Raw genomic sequence first — 16898 nt, 5'->3', positions numbered from 1 at the left:
TATTTTTATTTATTTATTTAATCACATATATATTGGTACAAAGGGCACCGGATACATATGTGCCACACAAAATAGTGAGAATGGGAGAAGGAAGAAGATGCGTATATATAAAGGAGGGTAAAAAGAAAAGAAGAGTAATGATGGGGGGGGACTGAAATGTACAACCAGAAGAGCTCTTTCAGTTAGGCCCTATACTATATCCTTATATACAACCTATCTTTTATATACTACCACCAATAAATTAACTATTTCTATGAATCCGGTGTTCACCTTGTTGTGCTAACGAGGTATGGCAACTTGGACCGATGCATAAATTTGCCCGGTCCTACGTTGTAGCTGACTGACTTGACCCAAAGGTCTGATCCACAAGGCAGTGGAGCATCGTAAGGAGATGCAGTCCCATGGTAGCCGGTGACCAAAAATTGGTTCATACGCCATTTTTTCCTTCAGGATACTGGAGCCCATGTGCCCCATTGGTTTGGAATCAGGGTTTTCCAACTCCCCTAGGTAGACTTTCTGTGTCCACCAACCCGGTTAAAGCGCCGGACGTTCGCTTTTCGTCCTCTCAATTTCGTAAACAACACCCCCGCAACGAGAAGGCAGTGAGTAGGACTTCCCTGGCAGAGGCTATATACGCGTGGCCATGCGAGAGCATTTCGAGAGGAAGAGCGGACTCTCCCCACTCTCGGTCGACAACAGGCTTCCTTAGCTAGGACTCTAGAATCTTACACCATCGATGTGTGCTGCGTCTCCGAAACGCGCATACAAGATCCGAGTAGTGTCATTCATTTAATCTCACCTAATCAAAATAAAGAACCATCTCGATACACGCTTCGTGTATCTGGAAGCCCTGATGCTGCTTCTCGTGGCCTCGCTGGAGTAGGTATAGCATTAAGTCCTAGGGCAGAACTAGCTCTTTTAGACTGGATCCCAGTAGACAGTCGTCTATGCGCTGTCCGACTAAACGGATCAGTAAGGACTCGGAAAGATAGGGAAACTCGTCGTTGCCTCTTCGTCGTCTCTGTCTACTCTCCCACTGACTGCAGCTCAGACGATATAAAAGATGAGTTTTACAGGAAACTTTCTGACCTTCTCCGAAAAGCTAGGCGTTCTGATGTAGTAATAGTGGCTGGTGACTTTAATGCTCAAGTAGGTAAACTAAGTGAAAGGGAAAGACACCTGGGTGGATCTTATGGTGTCGTGGCTAAAAGGACAGATAATGGCGTCCGTCTGTTGCAGCTGTGCTCAGATAACAGCCTATTTCTTGCAAATACTAACTTTAAGCATAAGGAAAAACATTTTTTGACATGGCGACCCCCGAATTCGTCCCAACGTTGGACCCAATTAGATCACATCGCTATCAGCCACCGATGGAGGGGCTCGATAGAAGACTGTCGCTCATTCTGGAGCACATGTTTAGACTCAGATCATGCTCTAGTGCGAGCACGTATCTGTCTGCGTCTTACTGGACGTAGGAAAGACACTGCAGGGAAGCCTCTAAGGGTTCTACTTGATGATAAGCAAGCTAAGAATATATTTCAGGAACAACTGGAAAAACAGTTGGACAGACATGTAAGTTGTGCCCACCCCGAAGCAGCGTGGAATGACATCCGAAAAGCTGTGGAAACAGCAGTGATATCCGCTAGTAAGGTAAGCCATAAGGTCAGGGAGAAACAATGGATCTCGGCAGCATCTACCACACTAATAGATGCTCGAAAACTCATCCCACCTGGCTCTGAACATAACGAAGAGCGGAGTCAGCTTAAGCGAAGGCTAATAAGAAGCCTACGCAATGATCGTGAACAGTGGTGGGTAGCGAAAGCAAGAGAGATGGAAAAGGCAGCGGCAATAGGTAACAGCAGACAGCTATTCAGACTTATTAAAGAAACCGGCATCAGGAACCCAACTAGTAGCGAAACTATCTCAGACAAAGATGGGCATATCATTCATTCTCAATCCAGGAGATTGGATCGATGGGCAGAACACTTTAGGGATCAGTTCAACTAGCCTTCAGCCACACTTCAGTTACCCACGATCCCCAGTCGTCCTGAATGGCAAATTGAGGTAAGTCCTCCAACTCTCTAAGAGGTTGAAAAAGCTATAGGAAATCTAAAGCGAGGGAGAGCCGCAGGCCCTGACAGGTTTACCCCTGAGATTTTTAAGGATGGTGGTCCAGTACTAGCAACGAGATTGACTGAGGTCTTAGGTAGAATCTGGGAACTGGACGTAATTCCATCTGACTGGTCCCAATCACTGATTGCACCAGTCTATAAGAAAGGACGAAAGTCCTCCTGTGACAATCACAGAGGAATCAGTTTGACCAATACAGTATCTAAAATATTAGCTTCAATAATACTTAGGCGCCTAACCAAAGCTCGTGAAGAGCAGACTAGAGAAAACCAGGCTGGTTTTCGACCTGGACGTGGTTGCATAGACCAGATATTCACTCTACGTCAGGTCCTAGAACATAGACATACATTCAGACGTCCCACAATAGTAGTATTTCTTGACCTTAAGGCGGCATTTGACTCCGTCGTGAGGTTCTATGGCAGTGTTTGTCAGTGAAAGGAGTACCAAAGAAGTACATTAACCTCATGAAGGCTCTCTACTCGAACACAACTGATCGAGTTAGAGCCTATGGCGAACTGTCATCAGAATTGGTTACCTCAAGTGGTGTTCGTCAGGGCTGTCCACTCTCCCCATTCTTGCTTAACTTTGTCGTTGATATGCTTTTAGAGATATCACTTTCATCATCTCAATCTCCTGGAGTTGAACTTTTACCGGGAGATTCACTTGTTGACTTAGAATACGCCGACGACATAGTTTTATTCGGTGAAGACGCTGACAAAATGCAGAGTTTTCTGACCACTATAAGCAACAATGCAGGCATGTTCGGGATGCGATTCTCTCCCTCGAAGTGCAAAGTGTTACTTCAGGATTGGGTTTCATCGACACCTGAACTAATGATAGGGAGTGAAGTAGTTGAGCGTGTTGACAGCTTCACTTATCTTGGGAGTCTCATCAGCCCTTGTGGTCTGGTGTGTGACGAAATCTCAGCACGGATACAGAAGACTCGTCTAGCTCTCGCCAACTTGCGCCATTTATGGCGTAGGCGAGATATCCGTCTACCAATCAAAGGACGGGTTTACTGTGCAGCAGTTCGTCCCGTCCTACTTTATGGCAGTGAAACATGGCCGATAAGAGTAGAGGATATTCGTAGGCTGCTAGTATTCGATCATAGGTGTCTTCGACGCATTGCTCGTATATCCTGGGACCACCGGGTAAGTAATGCAGATGTTAGGAAACGGGTACTAGGTGAGGATGGCAAATCGATTGATGAAGTACTGAAACTTCATCAGTTGAGATGGCTGGGACATGTGTTACGTATGCCCAACCACCGACTGCCCCGACGTGCAATGCTTTATGGTGTAGGAGCAGGTTGGAAGAAAGCTAGGGGCGGCCAGATCAAAACATGGCATAAATCCATGAAGTCGCTGACAAGTGGACTGGGCCGTGTTGGTAGGTGTAGACTACCTGGTTGGGATTCGCGAGATGATAGCAACCGATGGTTAGAGACCTTGAATGACATGGCTCAAAATCGTTTGCAATGGCGAAGGTGCATACACTTTTTGTGTTCTACCAAATTCTAACCTTTTGAATTCTTCATGTCCCTATCCTTTTTCTCTTTCCAAATTTAGTTCACCGTATTATACTCCTTCAATAACATCTTTAAACCTCAATCTTTCACATAATACTTTTACTCTTACTACTTCTACCAATATGGGATTTGAATCGACAACTTCATCTCTGTGCTAATGTGGTATGGCAACTCGAACTGATGCACGTACGTACGAAGTTCTACGCTGTAACTGACTGACTGACTGACTCTCGGCCGTACCAGGGCATTTGGAGATCAAACAATATAATGTATATTAAGACCTATAATGGTAAAAACGATCCCTAAATCTGACTGTTGTTGGGTTAGCGCGATCAAAAAACTAGAGAATGAACGAAAATTCCATTCCCAAAGAAAAAAATACTGAACAGTAATACACCTAAATCCAAAACCATTTTAATATGCATAACTACTTATTTTTGGAGTAGATTACATACGATATGAAAACCATATGAAAATATTTTAAAATGACTACGGTTTTTTAATGTTATGTAGTAGGAAATTAATTCGTAGAATTAAGTAAATCATCTTGGACGCATCAAACACTACATTTAATTGTGTTGGAACAGTTTACTTATTTTTTGTGTCCTCTTGTAGAATCTTACTAGAAATTAAATCATCTTTCTACATATTTGTTTACAATTGCATCGATCAGCTAATTAAAGTAATAACCCATAACTTTATCTAATACAGTTTTCATTAAGCCTAAAAATAAATATACAGGGTAGTAGATCTGTTGAAAAGAGCATGTGAGGATAGTTAACACGGGAATTCGTAATTAGTTTTGTTATTATTCGCATTTTTCCATTAATTTTCATAACTTTTACAATAATAAGGTGAACCCGAACGTTTATTTTGTTTGTCATGCTGATTATTACATCAGACAGGTAGGTTTATTCGTATAATGTATTTTCCTAATGATCTTTATGAAATCGAGCGTTCTCCTACAAAAGCTTCCTCTGAATTACCTCGTATATCTGAATCCATAATAACCATGATTGTACCGATTCGAATTTCAGACTTTCAGCATACGGAGTGAACAACCCAATGATCTGGTTTGCTCGGATAGAAGCTTTGTTTTCCGCTCACGGAATCCGGTTACAAGCAACCAAATACACGCACGTAGTAGGTGCCTTTCTGGTTGAGATAGCTGCAGAAGTCGGAGACTCAATCGATCAAGTGCCGGAACATGGCCTGTATGATAAACTCAAAGCAACAGTCGTCTAACAAACATCGTCTGATCAAAATAGACCACAACAACTATTAACAGCATGTGTTTTGCGATAAGAAACCGTCATGGTTTTCAGTAGACTTTGTAGAGCAGCATGCCTTGCACAGCTAACTTGATAGTGGCTCGCAAAACCTCGTATATGCAACCGGTGTCACTTGTTGCAGTTGTCAAATCACACTCCGTCCCTGATCGGAAACATATAGGTCTACCGCGACGAAGTTTTGTTTAGGTCACTATAATTAAGTGGGCTCGCAGAAAACTTTATAAGCGAATGATGAAAGACGACAGAAACGAAAGAGTTGATTTCCAAAAAAGTGCTTAGGAAGCCCCAGAAGTGATAGACACTGCACACAAGTCTGAGGCTTCTGTGTTACTGTAACTAAAAAACCAGCTTAAATAAGTATGAGGGCCCTCACACTTTGAGACAACCAAAACTACAAGACCTACTCGGCGAGGAAACATATCATTGCCCGTCTCACATGCTCTGTCACAACCTTCCAGTTGTATAAACAAGTGTGTGTAACAAGCGTCATATGAGCTAGAATCTGAGTCTCCAACGCACTGTCTATGCCTCAATGGTATTTTGGCAACGAATACTTGAAACTTAAATTAATGTACTCAGGAGAAAACTAAGGAACGATATAGGGGTAGAAGATTAATCTTAATTATATTATACGACTACTTCTATTCTGAGCATTTCGCTGTAGTACCAACCTACTATCACTGGTATCGAAATGTTTCTGAATAATCCACATCAACATTTATATAATATTAAAACATGTAGCAAGTAGATATATGAGTAATTATGGACTGCGCTTACTACACTGTTAGACAAAATTTCGGATCGCGCGGTTGCTCTTCAAAAACAAGGGTATTCTGTAGCGTACTATAACTGTGCTACAACTTGTCATCAAAACATTAGATTTAATAATGGGTCACCATACAATATTTCACTGTCTGCATGATTCATTAATAATTAAAAATTAAATTGAATTGAAAAAGTCGCAGCTTTCAGTCAAGTAAGAGGTACTATATCTATACAAATTATCGACCAACCACGCGCACTCATATCGAACGGCCATAATGGATTTGTCCTTCGCAGTATTGACCGCAGAACGTCGATAAGTTCGATCGAATTTTTTCGCACGCTTTCTGGAAGGTCGTTAAAATTTGCTTCTTAGACGGCTATTTACATATATCCTGGATGCTAAATGACTGAAAGATCATTTCAGTCACTGATTAGTGGTATTTCCCTGCACGACGAAGCTGCACTCAATAACATTTCTCTAAAAGCCGCTCTTGACAATCAAAATTTTGATCTAAATGGCCAGAGTCATGATGATGGATTATCTGTTCCTGGGAAAGGAGTTAATATTGTTTCTAAGCCCAGGATGCTTTCTTCTGGAATACCTGCTAGTTCCGGTTGTGGGACACTTAATATGGCTCCTGTTCCTATAGGTGCTCTTGCTCCGGGTAAAATTGGTCTCCCACTCAGTGATTTGGAGAATATTCCTATTTTTAACACTGGAGACTCCGGTCCTCTAGAACTACAAGCTTTGCAAGGTGGTGCACAAGCACTTCAAGGCGTTCAAACCGTTAAGCTGACGTTTATAAACTGTGGAGATCAGCAAACTATTCTTCTCACTACTCCTTCTACGCATTTCACTATGCCTGATCAAAGCTTGGATGGCATGACTCTCACCCTGCCTGATAACTTATTAGCTACCGATCTTAATTTTGCTGGGCTAACTTCAATGCAGCTTGGTGAAATGACTAGTGGCAACGATAAGCCCAATTCGTCGGAAGGCTCAAAGTCCACAAATTACACAAACATGAATTCCCTTCCACCCATAACCTCCGTGTCGGACAAGCTTTATAGTCAAATCGCTAACGATAACGAATCAATTCAGCAAAGCCATAGTTACGCTATTGAGGATTTAAAACCGGTAATGCAAAAAAACAATGAGAAATTACATGATGGGAATTCCGGTAAGATTGCTATATCTGTATATTGCTTTAGCTTATGCTCATACTAACCAGTCTGGCAATTTGAATGCATCGCCAGTTGTTGTCACATCCCAAAATACGTTTAATCAATCAGTGAATGTTAAACCCGTAAAGTTAATTGACCCAGGTAATATAAGTCTTGTCCTCATGTCCTCCTTAGGGAATGTATCACCTATTCCTCAAGTTGATGGCAGTGATCAGGAAGGTAATGATCAAAGCCTGCCAGATGATATGAGTGAACTCAACACTAAGGTAATTTAACAGTTTGGTTGTAAAATGCTGTCTTTTAGGATTTAGCCCAAAGAATAAGCGCAGAGCTAAAGAGGTACAGCATTCCACAGGCGGTGTTTGCACAACGAGTTCTGTGTCGAAGCCAAGGAACACTTTCTGATCTACTTAGAAACCCTAAACCCTGGAGCAAGCTAAAATCAGGACGTGAAACCTTTAGACGCATGTGGAATTGGTTAAACGAACCTGAGTACCAGCGGATGTCTGCCTTACGCCTTGCAAGTAAGTTGTTTTCCTTAACTCACAATCTTTGTAGCGTGTAAACGAAAAACAGAAGAAACTCAGAAAGCTCAAGATGAACGCTCTTCAAAGAAACCTCGACTTGTTTTTACCGATATTCAAAGACGCACATTACATGCTATCTTCAAAGAAACTAAGCGTCCTAGCAAAGAAATGCAAGCCACCATTGCTCAGCAATTAAATCTGGAAGTGTCTACTGTTGCTAATTTCTTCATGAACGCTCGTCGCAGATCTCTTGATAAGTGGGTAGATGACAAAGATGTACAACTAACTGCTTCAACGTCTTCCCCAGTTCATAGTCTGGAAGGGTCGCCACCCAACCACAGTGCACGCATGTCTACTCACATGGGTGATCATTGTGTCGTACGGTCAGCACATGATGCAATTACCACCCCACACCTTGCTGAGTCAATGAGTGACTCAGTCCTTAATCGAATCCCAGGTTGTCATTCAGCCATCCCAACTTCTGTCGAGCTTTCATCATCCCCTGCACCACCAAGTTTAACTCCAGATCCATCATTATCTATGAACCATTCTGAAGTCCATCTCAATGCACCCTGTCTTGTTAGTGAAGATGCTCGTAATACCTTGCTTTTATCATCTGGTGACTCAAATTTGTTGCCATCACAGTTACTGAGTCATTTAGTTGTTGGCGGACAGAATGCTATGTTAGTCACTCAAAATGTTAGCCCGAATGGTGATAAAAACATAATGCACTCAACTCCACTTTCCTCTTCATGTGTTACATCATCTGGTCTTTCTACCATAAAATCAGCATTGGATTCTCTGTGTGACCCCCCATCTCTGTCACCTCATTCTCATCTTCCTCCCGCTCCCGTTGAGTCTTTGCACAATATTCATCCTATCCCACGTTCGATGGCGCACCGATCAACATCTGATACGATTTGTGCTGCAAACCACGTCTTGCCTTCTGCATCTACGCTTATAGGTCATGATAGACTTATTGTTGATTCTATTGGTCAGTCCTCATCTACAACAGTCCTCACTTCCTCACATAATTTGGCCGACACTTTAGTTCTACATTCAAAGCAAGAGGATTTAAGTTCCGGCTTAATAATCAATGCTACGTTAAACTGACTTATTTGTTTCTTATTCATATATCATGTTTTCATAATATGCCCAAGTGCTGTGTATGTTTATTACTACAACAAGTTCACTCATGTAAGCCTACTAGTTCTGCGATTGTGTGATTATGAACTATCACTTCCTTTAATTTTTAATTAACATTATTTGTTAAGTTCGCTGGAATGTTTAATATTTTTCAAAATGGGAATTGTCCCCGTTCCCAGAAGGTGCAATATTTTCTTTTCACGGTCATAGTATTGATCATGACTTCTTTTCATTTTTTCTTGATAAGTGTACAGTTTTGTTTGGTAGTTTTCATTGGTTTCTTTGTTTTTTTTTCGCACATAATCGGGCTGATTTTTCTTAATTAATGTGCTTTTTCAAAAACCTGGTTTTTTGGTTCATCAACTGCCGCTCCACGAATTGTGCTGCATTTATTGCGGATGTGGCAAATTCTGTCTATCTAATGACCAAGTTTCACATCTAGTATAAGTAGTATGATAAGTCAGTTTTCAGTCAATATATGCCTTACTCGATCGGTGCTTTAGGTTCCTTTATCCATTTGTTCTGTCTTTGCCAAATTAGTAATGTTATTAAGAACAACCCCTCTTTTCTGTAATTTGAGAAACACTCATTTGTTTCCTCAAGATTACCATTTACCAGTCGGTATGTTCACTTAATGACTTCAGTCCAGTATTCATTACTTCGTAATCTTTATTATGTGGTAATCCCTACATTCATGTACATTGATTGTTTCTTGGTTCTGATATGTTTATTGTTATTAACAAATGAGATAGGGTTTGATTACCACGAAATATAGTAACAGTCTGTCAAATCTATCTTCTTTCATGCACATTCAGCCGAAGTGCAAGGGTGGCGGTCATTTTTTGCATAGTGCTCATGATACCTTTCTCCCTTGAGGCTGTCTTTGCTTGTACGTGGGGTTATGTTGCTCGGCGCTTCCCGTCCTTATTATTGTAACCCGTGCGCTTTTGCTCGTTTGCTAGGCCCAAAGTCCTTATGAAGTCTGTTTTTAGTTCAGTCAGCTACAACGTAGGACCAGGCACATTTATGCATCGGTCCAAGTTGCCATACCTCGTTAGCACAACAAGATGAACGCCGGATTCATAGTAGTTAATTTAGTAATGGTAGTATATAAGAGAAGGGTTGTATATAAGGATATAGTATAGGAAGGAAGAAAGATACGAAGCAATTTTAATCTTAAGGTTTTAGGGAAGACAAAGAATGTATACACCTTCGCCATTGTGATCGATTCTGAGCCATGTCACACACAGTCTCCAACCATTGGTTACGATGATCACACAGACCCCAACCAGGTAGTCTGCATCTACCAACATGGCTCAGACTAGAAGTTAGTGACTTCAAGCACTGATGCCACGTTTTGGTTTGGCTGCCTCTAACTCTTTTCCAACCATCCCCTACACTAGTCAGCATAGCGCGTCGTAATCGGTGTTCAGGCATACGTGACTCGTGGCCCAGTCGTCTCAGTCGATGAAGATTCATGACCTCATCAACTGATTTACCATCATTCCCTAATACCTTGTGTCTAACCTCACTGTTTTTAATTCACGGATATAATTACTCGGTTTGTATTAGATTTCGAAACAGTTCGAGTTTGTATGCTTGGTTCTACCTATCAGTGGTTGTACACCTCTAAGGAGTTCCACCAAAACCACTAGGATAAATGTATTTCGTCAAATCTACGTCCTCATAGCTCGTTTGAAACAATCCTTAGAAAGTTGTTGAGCACAGTCAACTCGCAACTGCTCATGTTGTTCGTTTTCCGACTTAATTGCATTTATTTGTGTTTCGTGTTCATAGTTTTATATTCAGTTTGAAGCGTGTGTTAGCGAGCTAAATAAATCTCAACGTGAGGAAGACGACGGCGTGGACAGTTACTTGGTCTGAGGATGATATGGCTAGCTCTTAGTCTAGGAATGGCTAAACACGAGGTAGGTCCTTGATGAAGCTTTGTTGATGGTTCAGTGTTGCTGTTAAGCAAAGTTGTTGGTATTTTTTGCTACATCTGCATGTCGCTATCTTGAATAGGCTTCAGGCATTCGTTTTTTAAGATCGTGGGCGAATTTTCTACGATATAAGACTACATTAGGCTCGCACAGGGTGGTAATTTCTACTTTGTTCGATATTTGATGGACTCTTCGTGTACTGAAGCAGTATAGACTGAAGTGTTGTCGTTTTGGTCCATCCTTGTGTACTGAACTGCTTGGTACTCTGTGGTGCTGCATGGTACGTCAGACCGGGGCAAATCATGCTTTGGAAGCTGAAATTCTGTCAGTTGGTATTTGGACAATACGTGGTATTTCTTTGGACTAATACTTTGTCGTTATTCTTGGTAATTTTATCTGTGTTCTGGCATTGTATAGCAACTTGAGTCGATGCACACATGTGCCACTCTCTAGGTTGGTCATGACTGACTGATTAGTTAAGCTCATCACAAATACTTTAACTCAAGGATCGTTAAGTGTTACTTTAAGAATTGTCTGGATTTTCTACTTTAGTATTATTCGACGGTACGGACTGAGATGGACCGTTGCAAAATAATTATTTATCGAGGAACATTTTATTAAATGACGCTTTTTCAACCTATTCAGTACACTTAAAGTGCTTCCGTCTTGAGACTCAGTGACCACTGCTCCGTAAACTAAATGTATTTCTCTTTACGTAACATATCGTCAGCTTAGACCATTACTGCAATTCTTGCATTCCTAATAATGTCACGCAAAATCAGCTTATAGTTCTAAATGAGATCAAACTCAGTAGTTCAAAAAGCTATTGAGTCCATTGCAAACCGTGTTGATCTCTAACTTATTCCTTAAAATTTTCATTTCTGCATCAATATCTGGTATTGTATACAAAACACCCGATCATCACATAAGTTGTTCGACTTGTACATATTTGTGAATAGGAGAAATCGTTTCCAATCATTCTAATGACTGTTTTAAAAAGAACTTTTGCCACACGACTGATTAATTGTTAATAATCTTACATCAGAAAGGATGTTACTAGCTGAACAGGTTCACAGAGTAAGGGGGTTCTTAGTAAATTTCCACGATTGTTCTCGACTTACTTATTAAGGGGAAGAGCTTTATTAAATAGTATTTTTTGCTTACTTTTTACTTACTGCAACCCTGTCCGTTGGATCGACCTCAGTGGTGACCAATTCTGACACTGTTATGTCTGAAATAGGAAAATAATTGTACCTCATTACAACTATTAATAGATTATGTAAATAAAACTTGATGCTCAATTTCTTTTTTGACTTTGTCACTAATTTTTTTATGAACTCTAGAAATCCTTTTTTGCTAAGAAGTACCAAGTTTTGGGTTTAAGAAAAGCTTTTATTCCGGACTGAAATCATTTAGGAAAAACGGAATCATTAGAAAAAGTAATTATGAAGTTTAGTAGTCAGGTTTATTTTATCCTCTTACCCTATTGACGATTGAGTACTACAGAGTCAAACTTTGTGTCTAGGCTTGCATATAATGATATAAACGGCATGGATAAACCATACTATATGACAGATTGTTCAGAAAAATATCCCTACTTCGTTTTTTCTGTCTCAACATCTTTTTATAAGATACAAAAGGTATTTTTCTAAATTCCATACACATGAATCATATCATCAGCCTATTGAAAATCAGCACATGGTCTAACTAACTCCCTTGTTAACTTTATTTGTAATTTATTTCTGTTTGACTAAAAAATTCTATACTGTTCAAAGCGGTAAGATATTTTAAGATAGTAAAATAATATTGTACTTGTGAGGTTTTCATCATTACAAACAATCCACCCAATGCTCTATTCGTTTGAAATCATCGAACACCTTAAAGTAGGCTGCACTTTAAAGAATACTATTACCGATCGATTTGTGGCTATGCCTACTTAGTGACATGACCACGTGTTCTGTCACTGTTTTTAAAAAAAGGTCTTTGTTATGTCCTAACGGAGAACAAATGAATGGTAACTGCTGAGAATTATTTATGGACCATTGTTACGTATATTATTATTAAATAACTATTAAGTAAATAGATCGTACGTATATTCATATTCTTCTTGTCATAAGATTCTATTTGACCTGTTGACTACTATCATACGATTTACTATTTTCAAGTTAGTCCCAAATTTATTAGTTACAGTCCCTCACAATCACAGCCACTTTTTCGCTTGATCTCGCGTAATTGTTATTTTCTATTTTATGGTGTGATGCGGTCTGATTCGCTTGTATATAAACAGAGTATGTCTGAAATGTATGATTCATGCAGTGGAATCTGAGATTGTGTTCTGGACTCAAACGGACAAGGTCAGGAGAGAAGAAGCAATAAGGACTCAGAGTTATCTGTAGACTGTTGGTACTGGTTAAACCGTCATTGATTTGACACGGTGCGGATGTCGTATACATCGGTGTTCTAATTAACGATTTAGTTCCTTCGCAATTAACCGGACAAGTGTCAAAACAGTCTTCCCTTTGTTTCCTTTTCTGAGTTTCTAATTTGTACATAAAATGGTAAAATGTTCTGTCTGACGCAGTTAGTTCTGGCTTTATCAGTGTCTTGCGATGAGCGTACTAATGATTTTTCTCGTTATACGTCGTTTGGCTCAGCTTTTAGAAACTCCCAAATCTCTATTTTTTCGTTACTTATCAACTTGGTTCCCTAAGCATTATTAGAGAAAATATAGTGCTTTATCACTTCGCCTTATAATCAGAGACATTTCCTCCAAGCTATCATATCTGATAATGACTTTGTGTTAGACTGCATTGTGTATGAAGTAGATACTAACAACCAAAGTATGAGTCTGTAGCTCTTTGTAATGTATCTAAATATTTTCACTTCTCATGTGTGTTAACATTAATATCATCATCATCATCATCCTTGCTCTGATTGTTGTTTGGACTAAATTTGAGTTTAAAACAGTATAAATACTAACATTTCCAGGGTTGCTACTGAAAACCTTCTAGTAGAAAAAATGGTGTCAGTGATCCTATTCTGTATCCTTTAAAACCAATAATAATCGTAATGCCATTATGTACTTAACAAGAATATAGATTCAATACATAAAAAATACCGTGCATGTACAGTATTCTCCTAGATGGCTTTCCTTTTCATGGAATTCTTATTTCTATTCTCAATACCACTCGCTTGGTTGTTTCTATCACTCGTCACCTCATATGTGTCTGATTTCATCCTATTTCAAGTCATCTCTCCCAGACTTTTTGCAGAACATATTTTGTTTTTATTAAGGCTGAACTCTTTATGGCAAAACGTTCCTTTCTCCTCCGATTGAGCTTCCTTTTTCTGTATGTCATCAGTAGTCAGTTTCTGAATCGTATGCAGTAAGTCTGACAAATCAAGTCCCATTATCGTATGTCAAACAAGAGCTCACTGCCGTACTGTACTCTCAATATCTGGTAAATTAATAGCATATTCTACCTGAGTGTGGCACTATTTCTTCGATGATCGCACTAGTTGAATACCCCTCTTAGTGTTGTACAATCGTTATGTTTCATCTACAGTAAAATTTCCCTGTCTGTTTTACCAGTGAAGATAATGGTTTAATGGGCTTTTTAAGATAATATTTTTTATGCGTCAGAATGGAATCAAGAACTAATATGAAATGCAGTTGACACAGAGTTTTAGAATAATATTCGACGCGAAATCGAATTATAGTATTCTGAGCTAAATAAATATTATTAACTCTTCTTCGTAATTCATTCACTAAGTGCAGGTGGATTAAATTAAGTTTGAGCTACAAATTTCGTGGGAGGTCTAATGATACTACTCAGGCACTTGAATTGAAGTAGGCCAATTCGAGTTCGAACTTATGACTTAGTCGACTGCTTAAATTCGACTTCTCTATTACGTAATTCCGCGCGCGAGACCGAAAGTTCGGAGTTCTAGTCACGTTTGCGAGATCGTGTTTGCGCACTGCTGAGAAGTCCTATACTAGGACGAAACGGTTGTCCAGTGCACCCAGATTTTCAATGGTGGTCTAGCTTAGATCGACTCGTGAATCCAACTGTGATAATACCATTATCATCATTAAAATATCATAATGAAAGTGCAATTTAAAATATTTTCACCAGCAATTTATGAATAAAAACTAATTCCGTCAATAGGGTCATGTCTACTAATTACAAAGTTGCTTTTTTCATATAAACAGTTTAATAAAAATCTGTAAATTTTGAAGATAATTTAAAATATGATTTGATGTTATACGTTTTCTACGAGATTGAAACTCCTGAAATCTACACAAAATATAACAGATTATTCGTTTCGCTTGACTAGTACTGTAACATTCAGTCATATTATTGCCTGATGGTTATCATTTTTTAACTATAATTAATTCACAATAATATTACTAAAATTATCTCACTCTTCCCACCTCGACGTGTCATATTAAGTTACATTTTTTTCAATTCAATTTTTGTGATGGTCACATGAAATGTACTGCAGTAATTTATTAAGTGCAGTTGGTAATATATATTGATGAAAAAAGAAAATCTTAGACTGGAAAAAATTAATTCAGAAAGATGAATAGATTATTTTGTTTACTGAATTGTCTATGTATTACATCTTTTTAGTCTAAAATGTGAGCAATCTGTGACTGTTGTTTACTTTGAAGGATGTCCTTTGACTGTAAATTATATGTTTTACAAATGTATTTTCATTACTACTGTTATTATTAGTTGTTGCAATCACTCGATGTCATGAAAAAATTGGGTTTTCTGCAAAAAGGTTTAAAACTTGTAAATAATTCATCACGCTTCAAGGATTTTACAGCTTCTCATAACTGTTAGATCTATTAAGAAAATTTGGTGTTTCCTGCATCATTCCACAGGCGATTGATTATCTTTATTTGGATACATTGTGCACTGTTTTCATAAAATATTGATATAATCTGTAAATGATTCTAAACTTACTTTCTAAATTTTTCGAATCTCTATAACTGTCATAAAATAATCAAGTAATCTGGAACCAACCTAGATACTCGTTTGTTTTCTGTTTCATCACAAACCCAACTGGTATGCCCTGAAAGGTAATATTATGTAGGCTTATGTTAAATACGATTAATGTATATTGTTCTTTCCTTAATATCATTCTGCTTGTACTTTGTTCTATTTTAATATTCCATTTGTTTATTTCTATCATATCATTCAATTTAGTAACTTGATATTATTTACCTGGTTAATATTAGAATTCCAAAATATAATAGTTTATCAAAACCCTTTAGACGGTATAAATGTAGCCAATTACTGAACTTTTAAACTACTATGTTTCTCTTTACCAAGTAAATCAAAAATCTGAAGTTACGTGCACAACTTGAAAACAATATCCCTGGAAAACAGCCAATCAGTCAAATGCTGTTTTGTCCTATGACTCAATTGATTACAACAATTATAAACAGTCTTTCATAAAACAAAGTGAAATAATCTTAATAACGGATATTCACTTCACTCATTTAAATATTATTAACAAAACTTAATCTGGAGTGCTCTCTTATTTATACATAATTTGAAGTGAAGTTAAACCAACTAGTACAACAAAATTGAATATCGAATAGGTGACTTAAGGGTACATAATGACTGTACTTAATTCCGTATATAAGTACAAATATTCATTGCTGAGGAGTCGTAAACTTTAGCGAAATAGTTCAGCACGAATACTCCCAATTTTTTTAATATTTCTCCAGGTGATATCATTCTTCGAGAAAAACCAACTTGAAAATCTTTATAAGCCCAACGTTGACTGGGTATTATACACTCTAGTGATTAAATTCATTTTAGTTGATGTAGTGGAGATTATTTTCAGGAATCATAATTGAGACTCTATAATCTGGATTCAGCTTACAAAATTACTATTTTTATATCCTAACAAAAATTTGATAATTATCAGAAGGGGGTTTTGTGGAGACTTTAGTAATTTTATATAGTTGAGATCGTGAGTCAATTGAAGCTAGGACACCATGGAAAACCTGGAAGCACTGGACGGCCGTTTTGTCCTATTGTGAGACTCTTCAACAGTGCGCATCCACGATCCTGCCTTGCGAGATTTGAACCCAGGACCTACCAGTCTCGCGCGCGACCACTTCACCTCTAGACCACTGAGCCGGCATTCAACGGTGTTGTTTAACTTCAACCAATCCACGAAATTGAGCAACCATTCACCAATGTCTTCAGTGAGCTGATATTTCCCAACAGACCTGGTTGAACTCCACTGGTTACTGCTTCTCACTAGAACTCCAGGAAATATCTCATGGAGCCAGTCACTAGTGGATGCGCACTGCTGAGAAGTCCTACAATAGGACGAAACGGCCGTCCAGTGCTTCCAG

At 38.7% G+C, this 16898-nt stretch overlaps 1 protein-coding gene across 1 annotated transcript; it reads left to right on the top strand.

The window, feature by feature from the left end:
- The first annotated feature begins 6032 nt into the window (after positions 1 to 6032).
- Smp_013070 (putative one cut domain family member) lies at positions 6033 to 8849 on the top strand. Its single transcript, XM_018799275.1, has 5 exons — positions 6033 to 6896; positions 6928 to 7041; positions 7075 to 7166; positions 7205 to 7424; positions 7459 to 8849. The coding sequence occupies exons 1-5, from the start codon at positions 6119 to 6121 to the stop codon at positions 8538 to 8540; spliced, it is 2286 nt and encodes a 761-aa protein (XP_018651080.1). The 5' UTR covers positions 6033 to 6118; the 3' UTR covers positions 8541 to 8849.
- The last annotated feature ends 8049 nt before the right edge of the window (positions 8850 to 16898 follow it).

This window comes from Schistosoma mansoni, chromosome 3, assembly GCF_000237925.1.
Source record: "Schistosoma mansoni strain Puerto Rico chromosome 3, complete genome".
Classification (NCBI taxonomy): Eukaryota; Metazoa; Platyhelminthes; class Trematoda; order Strigeidida; family Schistosomatidae; genus Schistosoma; species Schistosoma mansoni.
This window is presented reverse-complemented; position numbering and strand designations above follow the sequence as displayed.

Excerpts from the sequence above, each read along its gene's own strand:
- Smp_013070 (XM_018799275.1), top strand. The coding sequence starts at position 6,119 with ATGACTGAAAGATCATTTCAGTCACTGATTAGTGGTATTTCCCTGCAC. Across the intron at positions 7,167-7,204 it reads TGAGTGAACTCAACACTAAG|GATTTAGCCCAAAGAATAAG; the intron begins GTAATTTAACAG and ends GCTGTCTTTTAG. Across the intron at positions 7,425-7,458 it reads GTCTGCCTTACGCCTTGCAA|CGTGTAAACGAAAAACAGAA; the intron begins GTAAGTTGTTTT and ends CAATCTTTGTAG.